Source organism: Panulirus ornatus, chromosome 2, assembly GCF_036320965.1.
Source record: "Panulirus ornatus isolate Po-2019 chromosome 2, ASM3632096v1, whole genome shotgun sequence".
In the NCBI taxonomy this organism is placed as follows: domain Eukaryota; kingdom Metazoa; phylum Arthropoda; class Malacostraca; order Decapoda; family Palinuridae; genus Panulirus; species Panulirus ornatus.
Window position 1 is genome coordinate 18,238,002 of NC_092225.1, and position 27,666 is coordinate 18,265,667.

At 45.2% G+C, this 27,666-nt stretch overlaps 1 protein-coding gene across 5 annotated transcripts in view; it reads left to right on the forward strand.

The window, feature by feature from the left end:
* The window catches only part of twz (BTB/POZ domain-containing protein twz), a 197,728-nt gene that overhangs the window by 131,097 nt on the left and 38,965 nt on the right, over nucleotides 1-27,666 (forward strand). For all 5 annotated transcript variants that reach the window (XM_071670603.1, XM_071670621.1, XM_071670612.1 and 2 more), the window contains 2 exons: nucleotides 1,990-2,115; nucleotides 3,805-3,873. In XM_071670603.1, the coding sequence (XP_071526704.1) occupies nucleotides 1,990-2,115; nucleotides 3,805-3,873 (195 nt within the window). The remainder of the gene's footprint in view (nucleotides 1-1,989; nucleotides 2,116-3,804; nucleotides 3,874-27,666) is intronic.

A 27,666-nucleotide genomic window follows, 5' to 3' on the forward strand; every position in this document is an offset into this window, starting at 1 on the left:
TGATTCTGGTCCCATCCTTTACGCCTTCAGCATTAGTTCGTTGTGCTTCTTACTTGAGAAGCATATTCTAGTTTCGGCCCAATGAAGGACGTGAACAGCTTGCTGAATATTTTACTCATCCATGGACCTGAATGCAGTTCTACTCTTTGCCTGAATATGGTTTATCTCCTTCGCTAAGGTAGGAGTCTAGTGGCAGATTAGAGTCGCACTTACACTCTCCGTCATATGTAAGAGACAGAGACATTTATAGTATCAAAGAGGAAGACAATCTCATTTTCTTAGTCTGATTGTTTCTCTTGAACGTACCATTCTCTTGTTTTTTTTTTCTCTTCCTTATCCCAATAATCCATAGAGGATCGACCAAGGATTTGGCAGGCGCACACCTACCTTCAAAAGGCACTGGCGCCTGTTTAGATCACATCCTTAAATTCTTGATGGATGAGGAGGGTTGTAGAGACAAATCAAATTCGTTCGACTCCTATCTTTGAAACCCGGTAGGAACTGAGCCGATCATTTCACGGTAATACAGGTGGGGTGGGTGAAGGTTGTGGGGGTGGGTGGCGCTCGGCTCTCGATGCGTCCACTCACTTGTCAGAGTCAGCTTTTTTTATCATTCCAAACTCAGCTTCCTCAATTCGCGAACACGATACCGGTATTTTCCGTTTCTTCGCCGTGTAATCTTCAATCCTACGTACGTACGGTGCCAGTCATAACCAATACTCTCATGTCAAACCTCGGTAGCGATTCCTCAATTTCGTTGGTGTATATATGACTAGCAGCAAAGCACCAGAGTATCATAGCTTCCTATCGTGTTGTGTTCAACTGCTGTCTCGCGCCCGCTTGGGTTCGAAGCCCCAAACACCCGCAGCGCAACCCACGCATCCGGTCCTAAGATTTATGCACAGCACGAGTGAGGGAGACGCATCCAGTGTAACGGGAAGTCTGGAATCCACAAGAGAGATATAAAGGTTATTTAAATCGTCCTTCTATCTTCACTCCTCCGCTAACTCCCAACCGAGCGATGAGGCACGAACACACGAACACCACACAGGTTGCGCGTTAAGGTGTAATGGATAAGGGACGTTCGTTCAGAGGGAAAGCGTCAGGACGTTATAACGAAAGAAGGATGAACATTACAATAGAATGTTACAAATGTATTATAACCGTTCACACTCGGCGCATCGTGGCTCCTCAAGCCACAGTGGGAGAGCAAACACAACGCGAGTCCAGTTACAAATATGATCCGCCCTATGGCTAAATACTACACGCTCATGAGAAAAACGCTGATGGAGTCCCTGAATGGAATCAACACTGGAACGGAACGGTTATTAGTGAAATACTACGCGTGAACTGAGACATCACATCATGAATGGAATTTAACGCTGTTGTACAGATGAAGGAAAGAGGTGTCAACTTCATCTTTTATCACCAAAGAATATCTGTCAGTTTATTATAAGAATGTTGTGGTTTCGAACGAGCTTTTTAAGCTCAAGTTTTTCATCTATTACACCAGACAAGTTTCTAAGCTGAAAATACTATTTCTGCCTAGTATCTTGAATTAAAAAAAGGAATATTTCCTAAACCCTGGAAACTATTTGCTTCTAAAATCTAAATGCCTTAGAAATTACTTTTATCAAAGGGGTTATGGTTACAAATCCGTAGCTTTTGAGCGAGAGATTGCGATTATAAACTAGCATGTCTTAACCGAGGGGAATGTTGGTTGTATAAGTTGGTGTTCTTCTGGTAATGTCCTGAAACTAATGCTCCTCTTGATCTGTGTCAATGCCTTGCTAGAAGGACTGGAATCGTATCCCTGAAATAAGCCTGAGGGTGATGCCACGATCCCAGATACCTAAAGTACCTCTAGATTCTCTTTTAGTTAAACTCATACTCAAGTCATCCAGTCTCTCGCCCCTGCTATAACTTCATTTTACAAACTTCGTGGGTTTTGACCTGTGATTAATGTGCCTTGTGTTCTTCCTCCTTCAGGATGTTGTCGCCCTCCATCTCCCCGGCCACGTCACCCACCCTGACACACAGTGGTTCTCCCACACCCCCGCTCTACCCTACACAACACAAGATCTCCGGCATTCCCACCGTCGCCGCCGCCTCCAGGTAGGTGTCCCTCTTTCTTCCAGGTATAAATATATTACATTTCAGCCTAAAAAAAAATTCACCCTACTGTCCTTTGATGTTGTCTGTAAAGACTAAGGAATAGTTTGCAGTCAAATAAGCGATTCTTACAGTACACGGAGTCAGAGTCCAGGGAGATGGGAGATATACGTTGTATTACAAAATGGGAAAATGTAGTAGTAGCTGAAGTGTCCAGGGAGTAGTTCATAGTCTAAAGCGTGTAGTTCAGAGTCCATGAAACAAGTCTGGAACTCGAGGAGCAGTCTTCAGTACCAGTGGCTATCCTGATAGGTAACGGAGCATTCCGTAGCACATGTAACATTCCTTACAGCTCATGGAACAATCGATAGTACTTCACGTATTCCTCATATGGCTCGCGAAGTAGTCCATACTTCCATAAACATGTCATATATCCTCAGGAGCAGTCCACCACAAAATTCCACAGTACCCTAAGGTTAGTTTATAGCTCCAGAAACAATCCCACACAGTTCAAATGAGCAACCAATGACTGTAATGGAAGGAACCGTTCAAAGCCTGAAGAGATATGTTCCTAACCCAAGTTGCAATGGACAGGTCTGATAGTAGTACTCAGTTCACTGCTTTCTATGGTCTGAAAGACCTCAATTGGCTCCTTACACACACACACACACACACACACACACACACACACGCACACACACACCATCTTGGCTGACAATCAGAATGACAGCCCCGCCTCTTCATCCTACATATGTATTGCAATCTTTAGTAAACCACATAGCGTAGTGCACCACTTACCCCGATTCAGCCCCAAACTAATGATAATGTCACCTTTTTATAACACTCGATTAGACACGAGAGATTTACAATTAGAAAACGTAAAATGTAATTATCAGTAAATGTTAACACATCAATCTCAGGATCTCTAAACAAAAAGGCTGCTCCAAATGTCTATTACGGGTCAGTGAAGGTAGACACTGGTTTAACATTACTGCCGAACAATCGATGCTTAGGAGATAATTATCATGGTATAAAATCATCAGGGTATAAAAGAATCATTTTCTTAAGGTTACTGTATTCTTAACTAGAAGAAATCTGGCATTGTGTATTGAATAGCTTCTTGTAAACACACGAGCAATCATCGTGTCAACAATTTGTAAACGCGAGTCAGGTAAATGCATTGTAAATTGACTGTATAGAGGATTAGGAAGTATATGAATATCTGTGTATAATTTCAGTACGTATCAAACATGAATTTATATATTAGTATAAGATGAAGTACACGAGCACTACGATACGAACCTTGAACATGAGGTTACGACGCTTGTTTCGACCCTTTGGGTATAGTGTCGCGACCTTCGACCTGACCCTTAATGATCAGTTTAAAGATCTCACTATCATACCCAAGGGTCGTCCCTGAGGTCACACCCTTGTGCTCAAGGCCTTAATGCCTGATCAGACAGTAGGTACAAAATGTTTCATCTCCATATACATTACGATGAGTTAAAACACATCACGAATTACCTGCTCTATATATCAATAATAATCCCCTCCCACCTCAGAAGCAGTGATGTATTCCCCACTCAGGCCATCTTCTCTCATAAGACCATCTGTTCTCAATGATCGGATGCGACAGATGATACAATATGACCCACAATATTAACTTTAGGTCCATCTCTCCACTTTCCTCAGGTTCACGGCGCCTGTACACATCGATGTTGGTGGCTCCATCTATACGTCGTCCTTGGAAACTCTGACCCGGTGAGTACTTTCAGTTTGTGTGTGTGTGTGTGTGTGTGTGTGTGTGTGTCTACACTCCAGTGTTCGGTCAGTGGGGCATTGTGGAGGACTTTTCTTTCCCTACACCTCTGACTAAGCTTTGGAAGCCTCTAATCTTCTCTTATCTTTCCTAACACCTGCGACCCGTATTATCTTTTTTAAGAAGTGCTCTCCACTTCCTCCACATCCTCCTTCATCTACACACCTTTGTAGGACCTCGATATATATATCTATAGACCTGAGCATGTCCTCCATATATATATATATATATATATATATATATATATATATATATATATATATATATATATATATCTACAGACCTATGCACGAGCTCTATATACATCTGCATGTCTGTGTATGATTCACACATGAATCTATCTCTTCACAACTTTGTTTACGAATTCTGCTCCAATTCATCATTCTACAGGAATGTACAGTCTACTACTACAGAGTGCTTTGAACGACATCTGCATCTAACGACTGTTCTACATCACTGTATACTACCGTCGAACCTAGTTATTACTCATTATCTCTCTGTCCAACTTCCAGATCTACTTGTTAAACCCACGTTACGTATCTTGTAGTCGTAATCGCCCCATAGAGAAATTGAAGTGTTAGATCTCTCATCTCTTATTCGCCGAGTCACATACAACATCCTACCCTAAGCAGTGCAACAGCTCCCTCACCAGTGTGTGGAGGAAGTGATCGAGAAGAGCGCATCATCAGTCATACGCTGCCCACGATTTATGGTGTGTAATTCACTGGTCTCCAATGAATAATGACCGTACCATGTTACTGATTCCCATTCATAACTTGCAGTACTGAGTGATGGATGACTGGTGCAAGGGAAATCAGAATGGGCTCTCAGAGAGAGCTCCCTCGAGAGGGGTGATGAGTGACTACACCAGTCTTCGATTACCAAAAGCCATTTGGCCTTCGATGGATAATGGCAGATGGCGCTCCCTCTATTACGTTCTAGAGTAAATGATGAAATGCTTTGGGCACGAATGAATGATGACCTTTCGTGTGGCCTTTGCCCGTAGCCAGTAGGTCGGTACAATGGTTAATTACAGCTCTTGTGTGTGTACTACAGACTTAACCCCGTACTATAAGGTCGCATTAAGTAACCTGGTACCCACATGATCACGAGGAGCAGATGGCAACAGATAACTGTTGGGTAACAGTCACGCCAGAAGTGTAAACACGCAGTAGGGACCGTTAGTGACCGTTAAATGTTGTCAACACGCACCATCAACCGTTCGTGACCGTTGAATGTTGTCAACACGCACCATCAACCGTTCGTGACCGTTGAATAACTGACAGCATTTGAAATTCAAATACTTCCCCAGTGAATACTGCTTAACTGTTGTAGTGTTGCGAAAATCGTAACGAACGACAGAATTAATGGTTAGAGGGATAGAACACTTGACCTCAGTTCCATAAGAGGTGGGAAAAAAAAAGATAAGATTCAGAAGAAGCTACACCAGCAAACATGTGAAGGAGAGAGAGAGAGAGAGAGAGAGAGAGAGAGAGAGAGAGAGAGAGAGAGAGAGAGAGAGAGCAGCATCACATCCTCACGTTCAATGCATTGCATGACCCTGAAACACCTTCTTCCAGTAGGAAGAATAATTAGTTTTACGAATCGTAAAAAGGGAGGCACATAAAATCAGATCATACACGCGTTAGTAAATGCTCTTCCTCGGTTTAGATCTCGAAGAACAAAAGTAGAAGCTCCGTGTTGCTACACAGTTCTTTCATTCCTTGCCCTTGGCTTGAAAGCTAAAGTTGCAAGTGTGTGTGAGGTACTCTACCGTGCAAGACGAAGATCATACAAACGGACGAAGAGAGAAACTATTAAGAGTCATCAATATGAGAAACCATTTCGTCGAGGGAGAAGAAGAAAAATGAAACTGAATATATGTTCTAACGGGGCGAATGTGACCAACGGAGCGGCATGTAGTATCGTACGACCTCGGAAGGAACCAGGACAGTCCTCTTGCGACGGCGTAGCGCACTGCCCACCACACCACGATGCGTCAAGAGTAATGGGAAAGCCATGCATGAACGTGGATGGAAAAGAACACACGCGCTGCAAAGTGCCACTCTTCGCTATCTGTTGGAAGGGAAGTGAGGGGAGAGGAGAGGGCGGATGAGGGAGAAGGGGGAGAGAGAGAGAGAGAGAGAGGGGAGAGGAGAATGGTGGAGGGATGGTGAGAGGAAGAGAGAGAGAGAAAGGAGAGGAAAAACTAATAACTGTAAACTGGAAACCACATCTGAGGCCCCTCTTTCCCTTTCCCTTCTCCTACTGCACTCTCCCCCTTCCCTCATCTCTCTCTCTCTCTCTCTCTCTCTCTCTCTCTCTCTCTCTCTCTCTCTCTCTCTCTCTCTCTCTCTCCTTACTCTATGGTTTCCAGTCCCTCTCCTCACCCCCTCACCCCACTGGTTGTTAGTCCCTCTCCGTTCACCCCCTAGCGACCAGGCCCTCTCCTCTTACCCTCTGGCTATCATTTTCTCACCCCCTGGCAACCAGTCCCTCTCCCCTTACCTACCAGTCTATCTATCCCTTCTCCCCCTGGCTACCAGTCCCCCTCCTCTCACCCCCTGGCTACCAGTCCCTCCCCCTTCTCCTCCTAACTACCATTCCCCTTTTTCACCCCCTGGCTACCAGTTCCCTTCCTCTCACCCCCTGGCTACCAGTCCTTCTCCCCTCTCCCCCTGGCTACCAGTCTCTCTTTCCTCAATCCCTTGGCTACCAGAGCGGCCCCCGGCAACGCTGCAGGGAAGGGAGGGACGGGCGAGCAGCTGCCTAAGAGAGAGAGAGAGAGAGAGAGAGAGAGAGAGAGAGAGAGAGAGAGAGAGAGAGAGAGAGAGAGAGAGAGAGATGGACACTCAAAGAAAAAAATTACACTGTAGGCCTAACATAGTTCTGAGATCATGTCAGTGTAGAGAAGCAAGCAGAGCAGACAAGGGGGGGGGGGGGGGGTTAATGAAGGAGAATGGGGGTCTGAGGCCCCCCCTAACCTGTAACTCGGGGGGGGGGGGCGGACCTTCCTTACCACTGAAACCCCCTTCCCCCTTTGGGGTCAGATATTAGGAGTGAAATCTTAATCGTGGATGCAACCTGATATATATATATATATATATATATATATATATATATATATATATATATATATATATATATATATATATATATATATATATGAAAGATAGCCGGAAACAAAGACAACTTCAGCTAAAAACTGAATGCTGCGGCCTGGGGCGGTGAGCAGTGCGCCTGCGGGTTTGTGATAAAGTGGAACTACGAACCTGTGGAGGCAAGGTGCCCTCGGGTCCGACAGGGGTGCGACGGGGTGCCTCTCCTGCTCCTGCTGATGCTGCTGGTGCTGGTGCCCTTAGGCACTGGGCCCCCCCTGGTGTTGCCTGAGGGGCAAAAAGGCGGAAGGGAGGGAGGAAAGAATCTTCAGAAATGGTGGGTCAGATGGGTGGAAACTATAAAAGAAGGGAAGAAAATATGGGGTGGTACGAGTCTGTATGATAGTGGCAAGCAGAGTTACAGGAGGGGAGTCCAAGTGTGAGGGCTGGAAAGCAAGGTTGAGCGGCTTTAAGGCAGAAAGGGGGAGGAAGGGAGGGCCGGAGGAGAGGCAGGGAGGGAGGGCGGGCGGAAGGGAACGAATGCCTCAAGGGAGGGAGGGAGGGAGGGAGGGAGGGCTATTGATCCAGAGGGTAGGGAGGAAGGGGGAGCAGCCCTGAGGCTCTCATGGGTCAGCTTAACGAGGCCCCCAGGCCGAAGGTGACAAACAGAGCACCCTGGGGTCTGGACGGTGCTACCCAAGCCCTAGGCTCTGAACGGTGTCACCCGAGTACAGGGTCCTGAACGGTGCTACCCAAGCCCTAGGCCATGGAAGGTGTCATCCGAGTCCAGGGCCTTGGAAGGTGTCATCCGAGTCCAGGGCCTTGGAAGGTGTCACCCAAGCCCTAGGCCCTGGGCGATATCACCCGAGTCCAGGGTCCTAGACAGTGCTACCCAAGCCCTAGGCCCTGGAAGGTGTCACCCAAGCCCTAGTCCCTGGAAGGTGTCATCTGAGTCGAGGGCATTGGAAGGTGTCACTTCATTGTTGGGCCCTGAACGGTACCAACCTCAGCCCTGAACCCTGGATGATATCACTACATAACTGCTGCACTGTTTGTATATTTACAACTGACTTTGTAAGCCAAATCTTCCATGGTTCTTTTGTACTTGTAATGTTTTTTTTTGCACTCGGGACAAACTAACGGGAACATCTGTTGGGGCAGTCTAATGCAGGTGCTTGACCCAATAAACAGTGAGCTAGTTTCTTCCCACCAGCACCCACACTCGAACCACAGCCCTGGAATAGTGAGTGACGACACAGTTTCCGCTACGCCACTCGCGGCTCTTGCTTGACTACAAATTTTAGAAGAACTGTGAGAATCCCTAAATAATGATAATAACAATAATAATAATGATAATAATAATAATAATGATAATAATAATAATAATAATAATAATAATAATAATAATAATGCCAGAGTTCTGAATACGTGTTTGAGTGAGAGGCGTGCGAGGGATAAAGCAAATTGGAGCGATGTGGTATACCGGTGGCTGTCAACAAGCTGACCCAGGACATGATGTGCGGTCAAGGGAAAACATTGGGAGATGTGTGAGAGCTTGGACGTCGATTACGGGGCTCTGGTTTCGGTGCATTATATACATTAATTAATTTATATATACAGAAAGAGGGTGGATTCTGTGAGCAAATGAGGGCGGTCTTCGCCAGATCCTGGTGCTACCTCGCTACGCGGGAAATCCGAAACAGTATGAAAAACAATGATTATTGTAGGAACAGTAGTAGAAGTAGCGGTAGTAGTAGTAGTAGTAGTAGTAGTAGTAGTAGTAGTAGTAGTAGTAGCAGTAGCAGTAGTAGTAGTAGCAGAAGCAGTGGAAGTAGTAGTAGTCACAGTAATGATACTACTACTGCTACTACTTATAATAATGATAATAATAATAAAAATAATAATAATGATAATAATAATAATAATAATAATAATAATAATAATAGCTGAAGTTTTAATGGAATGATCTCATCTACACAACTAACACAATACATCGAAGCCTGCAGTGCAGTAATTAATAATATCATATGCAAATGTTTCGTATATAATTCAATAATATCTTTTTCCCATGCAGATAGAAAGATTAGAGAAAATATTAGTTAATCTAAATCGAAAGTGATCAGTCTGCCTTTCCATAATTAATGAGATCAAAATGTAACATATTTGCGTCGCTGGAAAAAAAGTTTTTCAAGTTTGAAAATATATCATGATACTACTCTACAATGATCCATCACCATTTAATACTGCAAGATGGAAGTAAGTGATGTTCAGCTCTGTGCACTGTCTTGCCTCTCCTGTTAAGTCTCCATGTCTTGAGTTCTGCTGACTGCAACGTATGGAGACAAAATACATCACTTCGTCACCACGGTGCGCCATAGGGCAATCATCTGCGCAGCCTGGACGACCGACGCTGTAGTGGTAAGAGCACTGTGTCTCTGCGAAAGAGTTCAGACAAAGACCTTTCTCTTTTCGCCAGCATCTACGAGACCTATACAAGAAAAGGTAGGACGAGTTGTTGCGGACGAAGGAGAAAGCAGCAGCAGTATATATATATATATATATATATATATATATATATATATATATATAGCACCACTACCTCAACTGAACACCCATCAGGCAAGGCTGCTCATAGTTCTCCTCGTCCTAGCCACCTATACCACCAGCAGCTACAGTAGCAGTAGCAGGTGCTGGCCAGAGATGACCACCACCACCAACCACCACCATCCTGGGAATTAAAACTGCTAGAGAGAGAGAGAGAGAGAGAGAGAGAGAGAGAGAGAGAGAGAGAGAGAGAGAGAGAGAGAGAGAGAGGAAAAAAAAAGAGCAAGGATATAACATGGAAGGCCCAAGCCAGCAGCCCAGCCATCAACGGGAGCCCCACTTTTATGGCGGCTCGTCCATGTTTATGTAAAATGCAAAATGCTACACATTGCATCCGGATCAGCGAGGCACGCGGCCAGGTATTCATTCCTCACTGCTTCGTTCCACCACGCAAATTTTCCTATGATAATTTTGTTTTTGCGTGTGTGTGTGTGTGTGTGTGTGTGTGTGTGTGTGTGTGTGTGTGTGTGTGTGTATGTTTCGTGGAACAAAAGACAAACAACGAATTCAAACGTTCGGATGCTAGTGTCCACCCAACACGGTGCAATTCCAAATTCGTCGTCATTTTACTGATAGTTAAAAGAAAAGGAATTTAACGATAAATTTTGGGATACCTTCTCATACAATGAACGATATAAATGTGTAGAATTACATATTATATATATATATATATATATATATATATATATATATATATATATATATATATATATATATATATATATATATATATATATAAATCAACATGCTAACGGAGCCTCCTCGACGCGTCGCTTCAAACAAGAAACGTAAATGCGTTTTAAAACGTGTGTGTGTGTGTGTGTGTGTGTGTGTGTGTGTGACGCCTCCTCGCCTTGCTGCTCGAACTGGCTGTCTCTCGCCCTCACAGTCCCCCACACTCTCGCCGGTATGGAGACTCTAGCTCGAAGCCACTGGGACGTAGAGCCGTTTCGTCTGGAGACCAAAGTGTTCTTTCGTCTCTCAGAAGGAGTAATAGACGGGGGCGGTGGAGATAGATGAGAGGGTTGAAAGGTGTATTCAGCTACACCCCCTACAGGTGTAATGTACACTTCCTACATACTCCTGGGGTAGAGCAGTAGAATACGTTGGTGTCTGGGTGGTGATGAGGTGAAGTGTATACTGATACTCTTGTTAAATACACATTAAATCCATGATACTTGTCTCCTGCACTCGGAGTAGAATCTCCGACCGTCTTGTGGTACACCCAGCTACATCGATCTACACCCAGGCTATACAACCTGTTTCATAGCTGTTACACCCAGCTACTCCCATGTTACATCGATCTACACCCTGGGTACATCCTGCTACACCCAGAAGGCTTGTCGTGCACCTAACTACCCTCTCCTCTGGTCCTCGCTGTGTGTGTGTGTGTGTGTGTGTGTGTGTGTGTGTGTGTGTGTGTGTGTACCGTAACAAACATTTCTTGGGGGCGCCTCTCTCTCTCTCTCTCTCTCTCTCTCTCTCTCTCTCTCTCTCTCTCCATGCCGTTAGCCGCCACAACCTTCTGTTGTACTAAGCGTCGCGGGGTTGACTGGGTGTCGTGGGAAGCACGGGGTGTGGTGCGGGGTGTACTACGTGCTGCGAAGGGAGTGTAAGGTGTCGTGAGAGTGTTGGATACTGAGGCGGGTGTTGGGTGCTGTGGGGGTTTCTGGTATCGTAGTGGGTGTACTGGGTGTCATGGAAGGTACTGGGCTTCGTGGGGAGGGTGTCATGGAGGTATTGGGTCTCCACGAGGTACTAGGTGTCGTGTGTGGCACTGGGTGTCGTGTGTGGCACTGGGTGTCGTGTGTGGCACTGGGTGTCGTGTGTGGCACTGGGTGTCGTGTGTGGCACTGGGTGTCGTGGGGGCACTAGGTGTCGTGTGTGGCACTGGGTGTCGTGTGTGGCACTGGGCACTGAGGGATGTACTGAAATTAATGTGGTCAAGGTTCAACAGTTCCAGTACTCTCAATGGTATATGCATACTTCCTCGAGGACAGCTGACTATCTACTTCGAGGACAGTTGTACATCCACTTCGGAGACAGCTGCATGACCACTTCGAGGACAGTTGTACATCCACTTCGGAGACACCTGCATGACCACTTCGAGGACAGTTGTACATCCACTTCGAAGACAGCTGCATGACCACTTCGAGGACAGTTGTACATCCACTTCGAAGACAGCTGCATGACTACTTCGAGGACAGTTGTACATCCACTTCGAAGACAGCTGCATGACCACGTCGAGGACAGTTGTACATCCACTTCGAAGACAGCTGCATGACCACTTCGAGGACAGTTGTACATCTACTTCGAGAATAGTTGTATATCTACTTCGATGACAGATTCATATTTACATTGAAGACGACTGCATGTCTACTACGAGGACAACTGTACATCTCTACTGCGATGACACCTGTTCTTACCTACCCTGAGGACAGGTGTCAAACTCTGCCAATAAAAGCATGATTATGGTCATCAATCCTCCGCATCTGTCCTCAGTTCAGCTTCTCACAGACTGAATCGAACTTCGAGTGGCAAAGAAATGCATCAACGTCACACTTTCTAACGAGTGATCATTTTCTTGCCTTTTAATCGCTAAATTGTATCATCTTTTTTGGCACATTCCCGAAAGAAATTTGCCACGCACGCATATATATATATATATATATATATATATATATATATATATATATATATATATATGCCTACCCCACGGGGCCCGGGGCTGAGCGGGGCGGCACCTTGTCTGACCTGGGGCGGGGAGCATCGATCCTGGGCAGGACGGAGCCCCGGGCCACCAGTGAGCGCAATAATGAGCACACCGCCCACGGCTCTCACCCTCGCCTCCCATCCCCACCCAACCGCCCACCCACACCCCTCTCTTCCCTAGTACGCCCGAGCTAACCTCCCATGTCTCTCTCTCTCTCTCTCTCTCTCTCTCTCTCTCTCTCTCTCTCTCTCTCTCTCTCTCCCCTCCAATGTCCCTCTCTCTCTCTCTCTCTCTCTCTCCCTCTCTCTCTCTCTCTCTCTCTCTCTCTCTCTCTCTCTCTCTCTCTCTCTCTCTCTCTCTCAGGGCTCTCTTTCGCCTTCCATGTTCCTCTCTCTCTCTCTCTCTCTCTCTCTCTCTCTCTCTCTCTCTCTCTCTCTCTCTCTCTCTCAGGGCTCTCTTTCGCCTTCCATGTTCCTCTCTCTCTCTCTCTCTCTCTCTCTCTCTCTCTCTCTCTCTCTCTCTCTCTCTCCCAGGGCTCTCTTTCGCCTCCCATGTTCCTCTCTCTCTCTCTCTCTCTCTCTCTCTCTCTCTCTTCCCTTCCCACGTGTCCCTCTCCCCTCCTATGTCCCTCTTGTCTCCCCTCGCATGTTTTTCTCCTCCTCCATGCCTCTCTCTCTCTCTCTCTCTCTCTCTCTCTCTCCTCCCCCTCTCCATGCGTCTTACCCCCCTCCCATACCTCCTACACCACCCTCCACCTTCCCCCTCGCCAATTATTCCTTCACGTTTTCGTATCCAGGAAATAAACACCTTCCGGTACGTTCATCTTCCTGTTGCTAAAGATGACGGCCGTTCAGTCGCGTTCAAACCGACATTCATCACCAGCGTTGACCAAGACGTTCACTTGACGACGCTAACGAGTTCAAATACGTAACCCTGTTGACACTTTGCGTTCACTGAACGAGCTCATTTTGTCCAGTAGTGCCACCGACTGGCGTAGAACAGCTTTCAGTAAAGTAGATACAGTGGGAACGTGTCGTTCAGTTGAGTTGATATCAACAGCTTCATTGATATGACTGTTCCTTCAGCGTTGCTGGCACTACTGATACTGGCGTTCAATGGCGTTCTTACTATCAATACTAGCGTCTGTTACTGTTGACAGCTACTAATAATGCCGTTCGCCCGCGTTGATATCTACAGACACTATAAACGATACTTGCAAATGCTCTCGTTCACTGGCGTTGATACCTACAAATGCTCCCGTTCACTGGCGTTGATACCTACAAATGCTCCCGTTCACTGGCGTTGATACCTGCAAATGCTTCCGTTCACTGGCGTTGATACCTGCAAATGCTCCCGTTCACTGGCGTTGATACCTGCAAATGCTTCCGTTCACTGGCGTTGATACCTGCAAATGCTCCCGTTCACTGGCGTTGATACCTGCAAATGCTCTCGTTCACTGGCGTTGATACCTGCAAATGCTTCCGTTCACTGGCGTTGATACCTGCAAATGCTCCCGTTCACTGGCGTTGATACCTGCAAATGCTCCCGTTCACTGGCGTTGATACCTGCAAATGCTCCCGTTCACTGGCGTTGATACCTGCAAATGCTTCCGTTCACTGGCGTTGATACCTGCAAATGCTCACGTTCACTGGCGTTGATACCTGCAAATGCTCCCGTTCACTGGCGTTGATACCTACAAATGCTTCCGTTCACTGGCGTTGATACCTGCAAATGCTTCCGTTCACTGGCGTTGATACCTACAAATACTCCCGTTCACTGGCGTTGATACCTACAAATGCTCCCGTTCACTGGCGTTGATACCTACAAATGCTCCCGTTCACTGGCGTTGATACCCACAAATGAACCCGTTCACTGGCGTTGATACCTACAAATGCTCCCGTTCACTGGCGTTGATACCTACAAATGCTCCCGTTCACTCGTGATAACAATTCTCACATCTCGGGCTGTTGGAGGTATAGCGAAGATAGCAAGTTTCTAACGTGCTCTTGATAACCTGATATCACTGACATAGCAAAAACAACAAGTTTCGATCATGCTTCTGAAGCGTTGGTTATCGCCGATAAGAGCGTAGTATGCAGTGGTATAGATAACGAAAACAGATTTACGTCACAAGGCCACGGACAAGTACAGTAGAGTGTGAGAGTCATTCCCCTCTAAGTACACGAATCACTCATTTCATCTCACAAGTATGCAAAACACGTAGAGCAACATAAGAATCATTTCATTTACGAGTAAATAAACCCCGTACAGCAGCGTGAGATTCATTTCATTCACAAGTGTGTAAATCAGGTACAGCTTCGAGAGATTCATTTTACTCACAAGTACATAAACCACGTACAATAGAGTGACTCGTTCCATTTACAAGTACATAATTCCCCCTACATAAACCACGTACATTATTGAGCATCATCCCACTTATAATCATATAAACCACGAACACTAGCATGAGACTCGTCCCACTTACACGTACGTGAATCACTTAAACTCCTCACACCCCTGTGCAAGTGCACCTCCACTTGTTCATCTGTAGGAGCTACCACTTAATTCAATTTTGTTAAGCTGCTTTTTCTTTCTTTCTTCTTTCTTTCTTTCTCTCTTTTTTTTTTGTTTAAAGTCTGGGAGCACTTTTAGCTTTCATTGTTCAGATGTGAATGCGCTTGTTTTTCCGAGTGCGTTCATTCGTTTACGTTCTGGAGTACATAAAGACGTCTTTTGTCGACGACTTCGTTGTACTGTTGACGCTAATTAAGTGGTTTACTTAACTGTTGGGGGAAGCATTAGTTCTTGCTTGGTGTAAGTAAACTTAGTAGATTTTAGTTGAGCCTGTTAAGTTAGTTTCGCTAGATAAGTCAACTTAAGTTGTAGCCCTTCAGTTAGTTTCATCAGCTAAGTTTAGTTGACTTCAGCCAGGGGCTGTGAATCTAGTTTCGTGAAGAAGGTACATTTAGTTGAATTTAGCTGTGGCTGCTCAGTCAGTCTCATTAGCTAAGTAAGCTTAAGTTGACTTCAGCTGTGATGGTTAAGCCACCTTAATTACTTAAGTGGATTAAGTTAATCTGAACTTCGTTAAGTTAGTTTCTTTGGTTGACCTAAGCTTTGGCTGTGCAGTTACTTTTCTTAGGTTGACTCTAACTGTGATTGTTCAGTTCGTTTCACTGCTGAAACTCTGTTTTACTTATCACATCAAGTCGTCGCACATCAAGCTCATACGTTAAGTGATCAATGTGAAAGGCGATACTCAAATAATGTACAATGTGTGTGTTGATATATATATGTACTACATCAACATAGATTTCCCGATGCCCAGTCATATGAGAAATGTTGCGTTACATTCATGTCAGCAGTCAATGCAACATCAACAAAGGTCTACTCAAAGGGGGGGGGGGGGGGTTGCATCTTGCGAGGAGTCTAGGACACAAGCATACAGACCCTAGCTCAAACAACTCTTACGGAAGAGACGAAACCTGGAAGTTGAAACACAAAATGAAACAGAACGTTGCTGATGGCGTTTCCATGAACGAGAAAGTGTTCAGTGATACTGTCACATCTCTCATACATTCTTGTACATTGGTAACAAACATCATACAATTCTATGGAAGGAACTGGCGCTATATTGTTCCAGGTCATACATAAGCCCAGAATGTATTTTTTGGAATATCACGCACTTGAAGATGAAAACTAAATGAAAGCATCGCAGTTCAAAACTTTACGTAAATTTGAGCGACTCGGAAGCTGAAAGTCACGGGTATAAGTTAACAAGGTCATCGGTCGATCTAGAAACGAATAAAGGCCAAGTAACTTCGAAATTTCATGATCACTCATTGGCCCACCTTGAGTTCGAATCCTGGACACGGTAGTCAGCCCAAAGCCATATCAGCTGCTCATAGGAGATGGCCATGATCACGGCACACAGTTGCCCATACCTACTCAGTTACCACACACAAAAAAGAAGGCACTGAACTCGCCTAACTACGAAATACAACTGAAATCTTTGCTGTGCAGTTTCCTGTTGACCCGGAAAGGCATCACCTGAATCTGTATAGCCCCAAGATGGTGGTGTGGCCTCATCAACAGTCGCTTTTCGACCAGTCTCCAAATACTGCAAATTTGGCTAAAAGCTTCAACTTCATATTCCCAAAGGTAAACTCGTTTTATAATGTTTAGTTAAACATCTGGTTTCAGGCTTCCTCTTCAGAGGAATCTCTATCTTTTTTTTTCCTAGGGAGATAAGCAATATTGTAATACAGGCATCTCACCGTATTGTGGACGAATTCCCATTTTTCTCCTTGAGGATAAAGCTTTTGAAATTGAAATCGAACTGAATTTAATACGGCAAAGATACTAAAGTCTTCTTGGCAAGAAGACTCTTGGGCCTTGAGGAACTGTGGGACTTCGATGAAAGAGCACTTTCAATTTACATTACAGAACAACTTTGCCTTTTCGAACAAGTATACTGGAAGCTTAGAAGGCTGGATCTTCCACTATTGGGACGCAGGTGGTGGCAGATTAAGCTCCCACACCTCTAATGGTACTCGAAGGACCTACGCACCAGAGAACCTTGTATCCCCGTACTCTATTCCTACAGTCCTTGGTATCTGAGATTCTTCGATCCTTCTTTCTATCCCGATGGTTAATACCATGGGCACTTCTGCCTCTAGCCCTGTATTGACGGTCAACATCAATACTAGACATTCTTGCATCTAATGCTATTCCGATGAACTATAGATTCTTCTGTCCTTAATTCTATCCCACTGAACGTCAGGAAACAAATATTGAAGACCTCATGATCTCATTCCTCTGGATGTCACCAGTAGAAAAGCCTTTGGACTTATATAAACTCTCCAACCCTGTAGTCTTCAGTACCAGACTCTACTGGAGGTGCAAAAAAATGAAGTCTCTAAAACTCCATTATCTATCGCGATGGACGACGAAAGTAGTTGATATTTGTGTCGTTCCTTCAGCGACTAAGGGACCTTGACGACTCGCGTGGTCAGAGCGTCTGTGAACGTCTTGACAGTGGAAAAAAATGAAAATAAAACGTGTCGTTATGTATCGATTTACCCGTCTCGTCCATACCCGCGTCTGCACCCGTGAAAAAAAAAAAACTTCTACAATCCCTTACATCTAGCTCATTAGTCAGAAGGATCGCTAATATCAAGGGCTTTAAACATTCTCATTTAATTCGTCGATATTATATCATTATGATAATTACAATCGAAATAACGAGAATGAAAAGGGGGTTAAAAAAAAGAAAAAGAAGAAGAAGAAGAAAAGGTTAACATCAAACCCAGGGATGACTACGGCAGACAAACATTCAATAGTTTTCGTTGCCGTAATGATACATCCTGACAAAATTGTCATATAACATGAAATGTTTGCACGGGCCTCGGGCAACCAGACTCCTTTGCAAAGGTTGGTAACAAAGCCCTCTGTAGAAACATGGACACTTTTACCCAGCAAGCTCTAACCACGAGCCTCGGTGTTTTGAACGTCCTCAGTATACTGTATATCTGACCGCTAATGAGGTATAATTCATACGCTTCTGTCTATACTCTGTATTTCTCCTAGTTTAAAGGGGAAAATCCTCGTGGATGCTATATATATACACACACATATATATACATACAAATATCATTGCCTATGATGGAAACTTTAACCATACTAAGCAAATCTTATTATTGATCCTTTCCTCCTAAGAAAAAAAACAAAAACAGTTTCTGTCCGCATGCTCGGATCACTACCCTCGTCTGATGGGGGATAGGACGAAGCCTGTGCCAAGTGAGGGGATTCGGACACGTTGTGTTCCTGGCCTGCAGGCTATCTTGCCCCGGGAGCTCAGCAAAGAGACCAGGGATGCCAACTTACACAGGTTTTATCCTTGCTGCGTTACTCGTAAACTCTGTAACACTACGATAACTATGGTTTTCGAGGCGAAACGTTCCGTAAGTTTTCGATTTCTAAGTAATAAACACCAATAAACAGATCGGGAAACATTACCTCCGAGGGGAAAACTAAGAGAGCGGACGGACTGGTGGGTGACGATGGTGATGACGGACCCTGACCAACCAAATACGAAGGAAGGATCAGAATTTGGTGGTGCAGGGGGGTTGAGGGAGGGAAAGGAGGAGGGGGGTAATGATGCTCAACTTGGACTGTTGTGGTAAAGATATTCATCGTATACATGTGTGGTTGCGACCAACCTTTTGTTATTGTTGTGGGGAGATGAGGGAGGGTATCTTTTCCTCCCCATACCGTTGCATTGTAAGATATTCCCTCAGTGTTGTTGTTATGTTACACTGAAGAGCCTCAATACTTAGCGCCTCTTTTTTTCTTTTTTTTTTTGGCCTGCACCCCCAGCAGTGGCGGGGTTAGCAGGTACTGTTGACGCCCCAGAATGTAATCATCCCATGCAAACAAGAAGAGCTGGAGCGTCTCGGCTCAAAATCTGCAGCTGTGAAATGTTAGAGAGACGATTGCATGGGATGAGCGGGGAAACGAGTGCCACACTGAAATGCACCCACGTGGCTTTGGTTCCTGGGAATAACAACACAAAGAGGAAAGGAAGGTCTAGAGTTTCATCCGCGTATCAAGAATGTCATTATATTCACTATCTTAAGCACGACGGTGCGGCCCCTGAACACGAGGGGAACGATCCTCGAGCACGACGGGACGACCTCGGGGTGTGATGACCTGGATTTTGGCTCGACCCATTAGCTCCTAATTTTCTCTACTTCATCTACCGTCGCCTCGCTTGACATCTTGAGACACCGAATGAGCAATTTTCTAAAGTGTTTAACCCCTTGCCCTCTTTCACACACACACACCACCTCGCTTGGGCCTTGGGTCTGTGTGGTCTGTGTATCTTTGTAACATACACACAATCACCCGCATCCTCTGCCCATCTACGAGGAGGTTGGGCGAGTGATTTCGAAAACATGGTATTCCCGCGCTCACCCAAGACCACCTTCTCACCAGGAGGCCGAGTTTTGGCCTGGTCTTTCATACACCCATTAAGGATTAAATCAAAGGTCATCTCATCATACCCGAGGATCATCGTATTGTTCTAATTAAGGGCCCTCTCGGCGTGCTCAAAGGTCGTACCGTCGTGCTCAAGGGTCGTACCGTCTTCCTAAAGATTGTTCAACACTTCCCGTATTGTACAAACGCGTTCACTTGTATAACTAGTTCTCCCATATTTCCAGTACCCCAAGTTCGCCAGGCAATCTCTTCTACTTGTTCAACATGCATCTCCCCACCCACGTTCAGTATGTAGTGTTCAGCAGGATTCATCAAATGTTCAGTATGTCTCTCCATACATTTCAGGATCCCCATGTTCAGCATGTGTTCATCCCATGTTCAACGCCCTGTGTTCAAACAGGTATCTCCACATGCTGAACAAGTGTGAGTAGGAGACGACACACAGCAGCCCGTGGGTCGTGACCTTTTTGTTTCATGACCTTTGCGGGTCACTTTCTAAAAATTTCTCTCACTTTAGGAGTAGGTTCTCTTTCTCTACTTTGCTCTCCAGCCATCTGTCTGGGTAATGATGCTCTCATCACCTTTAACCACGAAACGTCTGTCTGGAGAGAGTCTGTTTTTTTTTTCACCTGATTAACCTACATAATGGTTGTCTGGACAGCCTCTTTACATCTACGTGCAGCTTATCTAGAAATTTTTGAACCGTCGCTTCGGAATTTTATGTATGGCAAATCTTCCTCATCGTTCATGGTACCCAGTACTTGTCTGTGCAATGTTTCTCACCCCTGAGAATTCCCAGTGTATCTGAGGAAGTAAATAACTTATTATCTATTCCACTTCCTATATCGTGGTCGAATCTTTCTCATTCCCAAAACGCGATGTCTTTCTCATAAGCTTACGCGCCTGGAATGTGATTTGTATCGGCCTTAAGCTTATGTGTCAGGATATTGTCTTCTTCATACCTTAACCTTACCATCACGTCTAGATAATATCTCCTAAACCTTTTAAGCTCTTGTTCTATTCGCTTTCCTTAATAATTCTCGTTTTCGCGCCGTGACCAAAACGCGGTGGCTACTTCCATAGAGTCAGGCATAGGTAGCTATAGTTTCTGCTCCTTTAAGACAAAAGAAAGAGAATATTACTGACATCCTCCATACAAAAAAAAAACAAAAATGAAGATGGTGTTAAATCCATGACGTGGCCTGGTCTACGAAGGTAGATATAAAACTGAATTCTCATCTCCAACAGGGAGGGGAAAAGGCCCCCACTTTGCCGATTGATGACTTAACGATTCCTAAGATGACTGGTAAAGTCTGTTGCAAATATTCATTGAATTTCCTTATTTGAACTAGAGAGATGAGAAGCTTCTTGTATAAGGGAGGAGATATCTTTTCCCCCACTATATACAGAGATCTAATGTGGTGAGGAAGCTGCATGATGAACTGGAGAGAGAGAGAGAGAGAGAGAGAGAGAGAGAGAGAGAGAGAGAGAGAGAGAGAGAGAGAGAGAGAGAGAGAGAGAGAGAGACCAATGACGTCTCACTAAGAACAATCAGGAACTCACCAGCCCCCCTCCCCCCAACCCCTGGTTCCCCCCCCCCTCACACTGTTGGTTCTAATCTAATCCCTGCAAATATTTTTTCTCTCCCGATTTTGCGAACGGAAAGTTGCGAGGCGGGCGATCGGTTGTGTTCTTTGGAGTGTCGGGTTTAACTTTGGGTTTAGCGGGAAAACTGGCGTCGTTTGCTCAAACTTTGGCTAAGAAAACACGGAGGGAACCGCTCCAGTGTGCAACTATTGCTCCCAAGTTCGGACACAAAGAGGATAATTTTTTTCCAGAAAGTGGATGGGATGGGGTTTGGGGGAGGGAGGGTTAGAGTGGGGAAGGAGGTGATGGGAAGGACATGGCATAGAGTGCAGAGGACATGGGACAGAGCAGAGGCAAAAGAAAGATGAATTTTCAAGCAAATATAAGGAGGAGACTCCTTCACTGGGAGGGAGAACAAGACCCCAAGTCGGATGAGCATACTTATAATAGGGTGAGGAGGGGAGTGCCGCAGGACTGAGTCTTGGGACCATTGCTCCTGCCAGATGGACTGGAAACATAACGTGAACATGTTACCGGAAGATACCAGAGTCATAAGAGCTCTAAATAAGGATAATGCTTGCAACCTGCTTAAAAGAGGTGCCTTGATCATCTTCAAAGTAGGTCTGATAAATGGTCGACGAAATCCATCCTGAGTAAATGCAGAAGTGATGAAAGTGGGAAACAGTGAAAGAAGGTCCCCAGTATGATTATCATCTGGCAGGGTATAAACCTTAAGAAACTGTGAGTCGGAAGGACTTGGGGGTCGACACTGGGCCAAGTCTGTCATCAGAGCTCCATATCAGGACAATTTGTAAGTAGTCAGACTGTCTGATAGCAGATATCGGACAAACCATTGAAGTACATAGTTAAGGAAATGTTCGGCAAGCTGCTAATCGCAAAGTATATCAGATCAAACCTAGAATATGTAGAATTCTCATCGTACTTGAAGAAGAACAAAGATCTATTCGAGAAAGTCTAGAGGAAGGCAGCTAAAGATCGCTCCTGAGTCAAGTGAGCTGAGCTACAGGATGGAGACCGTCGAGTTGCCAACCAAAAAAAGAGGAAAAAAATCATTCTGGAGGTGACAGCGGGAGATGCTGTGATAGAAGTAAGAGAGGACATAACAAGCAGCTAAGAAAGAAGTCTGTTAGAAAGGCTATAAGGGAGTACTGCTTTATCATCGGAGTATTACATGACTGGAGCAAGATAATTGACGAAATGGTGAATACTTGTAGCATACAGAACTTTTAAGAAGCAGATTGACAGAAGAGAAGGTTCAAGGGATTGGGCCCTACTAGTGTAGAACTCCCATCCCGAACTATACGAATAAGCAATTACAAATAGATAACTATATGGAGTGGAGCGAAGACAACATGAGAGGGAGTGTAAAGGACATGTCACGGAAATGTAGAGGTCATCAGGTGGAGTGGAGAGAACACGAGTGGGGTTGTGTGTGTGCTCCTATGGCCACTTCGATCGAGTCCAATGAGCCCCTAAGATATGGTTGAAGGAGGGAGCTCATTACACATTATACGGTGATGTTACAGCAGACGTTTTACTAACAAATTGTTACGTCATCACCATAAAGGTCTGATGTAACGAAAGGGTAATCTGTTACCTGTGATGGATATCGATGTGATCATGATAAATCGTCTTATTAGTGTGGATACCTTTACATTAATATTCTATGGTAGACTGCCTCCACGTCTGAACCATAAAGAAGGTTTGAAAGGGGTTGTTGAATGGTGGGTGAGTGAGTAAGGAGATAGAGATGGGGGGGATGGTAATGGGTGGCAATAGTTAGGTGAGGGGGATGTGATAGTTAGGCCAGTGGTGAGGGAAGTGAGGTGAAGCAAAGACAAAAAAAAAAAAAAAAAACTGGCCTGAGTATGTAGTTGGATGAGGAACTTTGCTTCGACTCTCCTCAGCCCAGCGAGTCTGACTTTCCTTTCTTTGATCTGTCAACCTGTCTCCCAACTGCTCTACAGGAAGTGACAAAGGAAGAGGTCTGATACCAAAGAAGAATCTGTACAATTGCGTAGGTTAGTGTAACGAAAGCATTGTGTTCCTCAGGAGTGATTATAAAAATGAAATCATCCTTAGAAGGATAATGCTAAGGTGATCAATGACGTGTATGTCAAACGAATTGAGCTAGAATGATCGCTATGATCAAATCCAGTGACATGGGTCGTGCTGGAATGATCATCATCCCCATTGGCACGGGTCGTGCTGAAATGATCATCACCTCCAGTGGCATGGGTCGTGCTGGAATGATCATCAACTCCAGTGGCATGGGTCGTGCTGGAATGATCATCACCTCCAGTGGCATGGGTCGTGCTGGAATGATCATCAACTCCAGTGGCATGGGTCGTGCTGGAATGATCATCAACTCCAGTGGCATGGGTCGTGCTGGAATGATCATCACCTCCAGTGGCATGGGTCGTGCTGGAATGATCATCAACTCCAGTGGCATGGGTCGTGCTGGAATGATCATCAACTCCAGTGGCATGGGTCGTGCTGGAATGATCATCAACTCCAGTGGCATGGGTCGTGCTGGAATGATCATCAACTCCAGTGGCATGGGTCGTGCTGGAATGATCATCAACTCCAGTGGCATGGGTTGTGCTGGAATGATCATCAACTCCAGTGGCATGGGTCGTGCTGGAATGATCATCAACTCCAGTGGCATGGGTCGTGCTGGAATGCCTAAACGAATGGAATGTTACCGAGAAAGAAGTGACCCTTGAAAATAAGGTTTATAAGATGATTTTTTTTCCTATGTGTGAAAACTACTCATAGAGATTGCAACACTCCTATGAATGCAGTCACTCCACAGCCATAGCAACCATAGGAATGAAGAGATCTTAAGACCCAGACGTTTCTACCAGTCAAACGTTCTTAGAAGTTAAACGTTTTCGAATAAAGGCCCTTTGACGATGATAAAGCTTCGACGAAGGAGAATCAGGAGACTCCCCTTGCAGTATAACCACAAGCGGGTGGAGTCAGGTAGCATCTCTCTCTCTCTCTCTCAATTTCACACCCACAGAGTTCAGCTGCATCCATTAAAAAATCTAGTTTCAAGCAACTATGCTTCATACATAGCCATACAATACCCTATACAGACGAAATACCATTTATTCAGCAATACTTCGCCAAAAGACAACGCAGCTACAATCAAAACATCGTATAGACATCAATGCAGTCAAAATATAATAAATTACATAAGGCTAATAAATGATAAAAACACACAAAACCAGAACGCACGAAGGTATATAAAAGCAAAACACACCTATGAAACGCACAACTAGAATACACCCAACTAAGTAAGACAACAACACGCTAAGAAACACAAAGCTGAAATACACCAAGCAATGTATGACCAAAACACGCTAAGAAATACACAGCCAGAATACACCCAGTCAGCCAGCCAATCTACATGGCCAACACCGAGACTAATTTTATCACCACGGCCATCAAAGGCCGGCGTCGTGCATAACTATCCTGTGAAAAAGAACCTTCGTTTGTGTCTGGTTGGATACACTGGTGCTGTTGCTGTATCCAGAATGAATGAGGCATTCATTCATTGGCTCACGGGGCACAAAAGACCTCATGCATCTTCCTTCGTCATAAATAACTAGACAGGCTCTACTTTTTAAGGATGGTGGTGTTGATGAAGAGGGGTCCTTTCTCCTCTTTGCTTTTCTTTTTTTTTTTTTATTCCTAGGAGAGCCTCCGACATCGAGACCCCCGACTAACCTTTACCTGTGCTCTCTCGTTTTCTATTTATGCCAACGACTAATTGGCCAGTTTCTTTTCTCTTACCTGTATATAAATTGATAATTAGCGTTCGCGCTATTTACACAGCTTAAACGTTCTGGCTCCAGCAGGAGTTCCAGGCTCGTCCATATCCCAGGAGAGCATTTTATCCCCTCTTTGCTCTCTATGTTGGATCTTTTGATGCGCCTCTTTTTTCTATTTTTTTTTTCCCCAGGAACGTTCGGCTCCCGCCAGTTTGCATGCATGAATTGATAAACAGAACGGAATGGAAATGGAAGGTACTAGCTCCGATGTTATATGTATACGACGGCGTGTATGTATTTAAGAGATTCGCGTCTCTTCCCTGAGAGCCATGCCATGTCTGGAAAGGCTGTCTGGAAGCTTACCAGCAAACCCTGCAAGAAGCAGGACAACACCTTCTTGCTGATGATGAGACACTCTTAATATTTCTCTGATTTGTATCCAATCTTTGCGTCTCGTAGATGAATTCACCGCAAGGAAAGACCGGGAGCTCTTGCGATAATGAAACGACTTCTTAACAACTTATGTCATAACAGTCTGCCCGCTGGGGTCTGACAGAGACCTTTTGTGACCCCTGCAAGTTCTCTTGCGCTACCGCTCGCTCACAGGATGAGCATGGGATGTACGAAGAAGAAAAAGGGGTAGCTGTTGCTGGCGACAAAATGACAAAATATCTTAGCGTATGGAGCCAAGTAGAGGGCGCATTACAAGACAACTCTCTCTCTCTCTCTCTCTCTCTCTCTCTCTCTCTCTCTCTCTCTCTCTCTCTCTCTCTCTCTCTCTCCCCCCACCACCCCCCCCGCCATTTTCGATATCTAACATTTGGAGAGAGGGAAAAAGTGAACCATGGAATGAAGCGGGAAGTTGAAGTGGGGGAAGTACATTCTTTACCGAGGACATCAACAAGCTTAAGACTTACGTTTGTTGCTGGTAAAGGGCAGGGTTAGCGCGTAGCGTTCATCCCAGGAAAATCTACGGTTACGAAGAATGAATCGTGTGAGTTACGTGGTGTTAGATGTCATGTGTGAGATGGAGAAATTGTATGTTTGTCGACTGGGAGCCAGCAGCCCACGTAAGAATGAAGCCGAAAGAAATGACAGCTATGTGGGCCTTGGGAGTGAAACTTGACAGCCACTGAAGTCCAGGATTACTTGCGCAGCCGCCACTGAACCGCCGCCTGTGTATCATTCCCGCAATTTATATATTTTCAATTACGTTCCGTTCCGGTGTCTAAACAATGTGGGCAACAGGACAAAAGCAGAGACAGATGGAAAGATAAAGAGGCACAAAAAAGCAAACAACGAAGAGACATTTGAAACAATTTTCCCACGGCCAGTCGAATAGTAAATACACACACACAACACACACACACCAGAACTTTCCTCGCAGCAGAGAGAGAGAGAGAGAGAGAGAGAGAGAGAGAGAGAGATCGCCTGACCAAGGGAATTCCTTGTTCACCGCCCACACCACCGTAGTACTACAATCTTCGACGACACCACCAGCCATCATCACGACCTCTAACATCATCAAACCTCAACAAGCGGTAATGATACCTTCGCCCCAAACTACTACTACTACTACAGTTATAACTACCACCCCTTACCGTTCTCAGTTCACCATCACCTCAATTCTATTACCCCTCACACTTCCTTCATCCTCACCGCTATCATTCCCATACCAATGCCGCCCCTTACCAACACCAGCAAGATTACTTACACGACCATCACCACAGTCATACCAGCCCCATCTCTCCCCCTCTCCTCTCGAGACCCCCATGACCACCATTCCCCACATCACCATCACCTCACTATCACTCTTCATCACCACCGCGACCACCACCAACCCTCACAAACTCCTCACCCTCACCAGCACCACCACTGAGTCAGTCAACACACGGTGTCACTCCAACTCTACACCACCACCCTTACCACCACCACCACCACTTATATCACCACCACCACCACCAACCACCACTAGCACCATCCTCCACCACCAACACCACCACCAACCACTACCTCCACCACCACCACCACCACCAGTCAAGTCAGTCAACACAGATGAATATTTCTGGTGTCACTCCTTTTATGATTGTGTATTGTGTGCCGAGTGGCTGGTGTGGGAGACCCCCGTAACCCCTGAGGCACTCTAGCCCTGGCCCGACCCCAGAATACCTGATTACGCTTTTAAGCTAATGAGCCCATGCTACGAGTGGCCATCTGTGAACCATCTGGGGAGACCCACACGGGGACTTGGCTAGGCTATTGTCAGCGGAGGCGCAAATAGTAGGAACTCTCAATGTTGATTTATAAAATGACTTGAGCCCAGAGGAATGGGTATACGAGAGGTGCAGCAGCTCAGATGATGGAGGAGAGAGGGAAGAAAGATTAGATACCAGGTTTTTATTCGCTTCTTCTATAACTCCCCAGGTCTCTTTTATCTGCTTGGATGGCTGGGCTGGAGACGCAGGGAGGTGAAGGGGCGAGTTTTAGCGGAATTGAAGGGAGGCTCTGAGATATACGAGAGAGAGAGAGAGAGAGAGAGAGAGAGAGAGAGAGAGAGAGAGAGAGAGAGAGAGAGAGAGAGAGGAAAGTAACTGAGTTATGATCACAACAGGACTTGGGTAAAGTTAAACCCAATAAGAGTAAAAAGAGAATTATCAAAAGTTGGGCCGAACCCTGTCTTTGGATGTGTGTATGATCAATTGCGTTTGATGACTGTTTGGGAAACTACACGAAACAATGAAAAAGAAAATAAGAGGTAAGGAATCATAGAAGTACAGGGATAGATTACGATGAAGAGGAATAGCAGAGATGGTAATAATGATAACAGTAACATCATCTAAACTTGAATATTAAAATGACATGTTTGACACTAGTAATATTTGTCCGTCCGAAATCATTTTATACTTGTAAACAGAAAGCGCACACACAAACAAA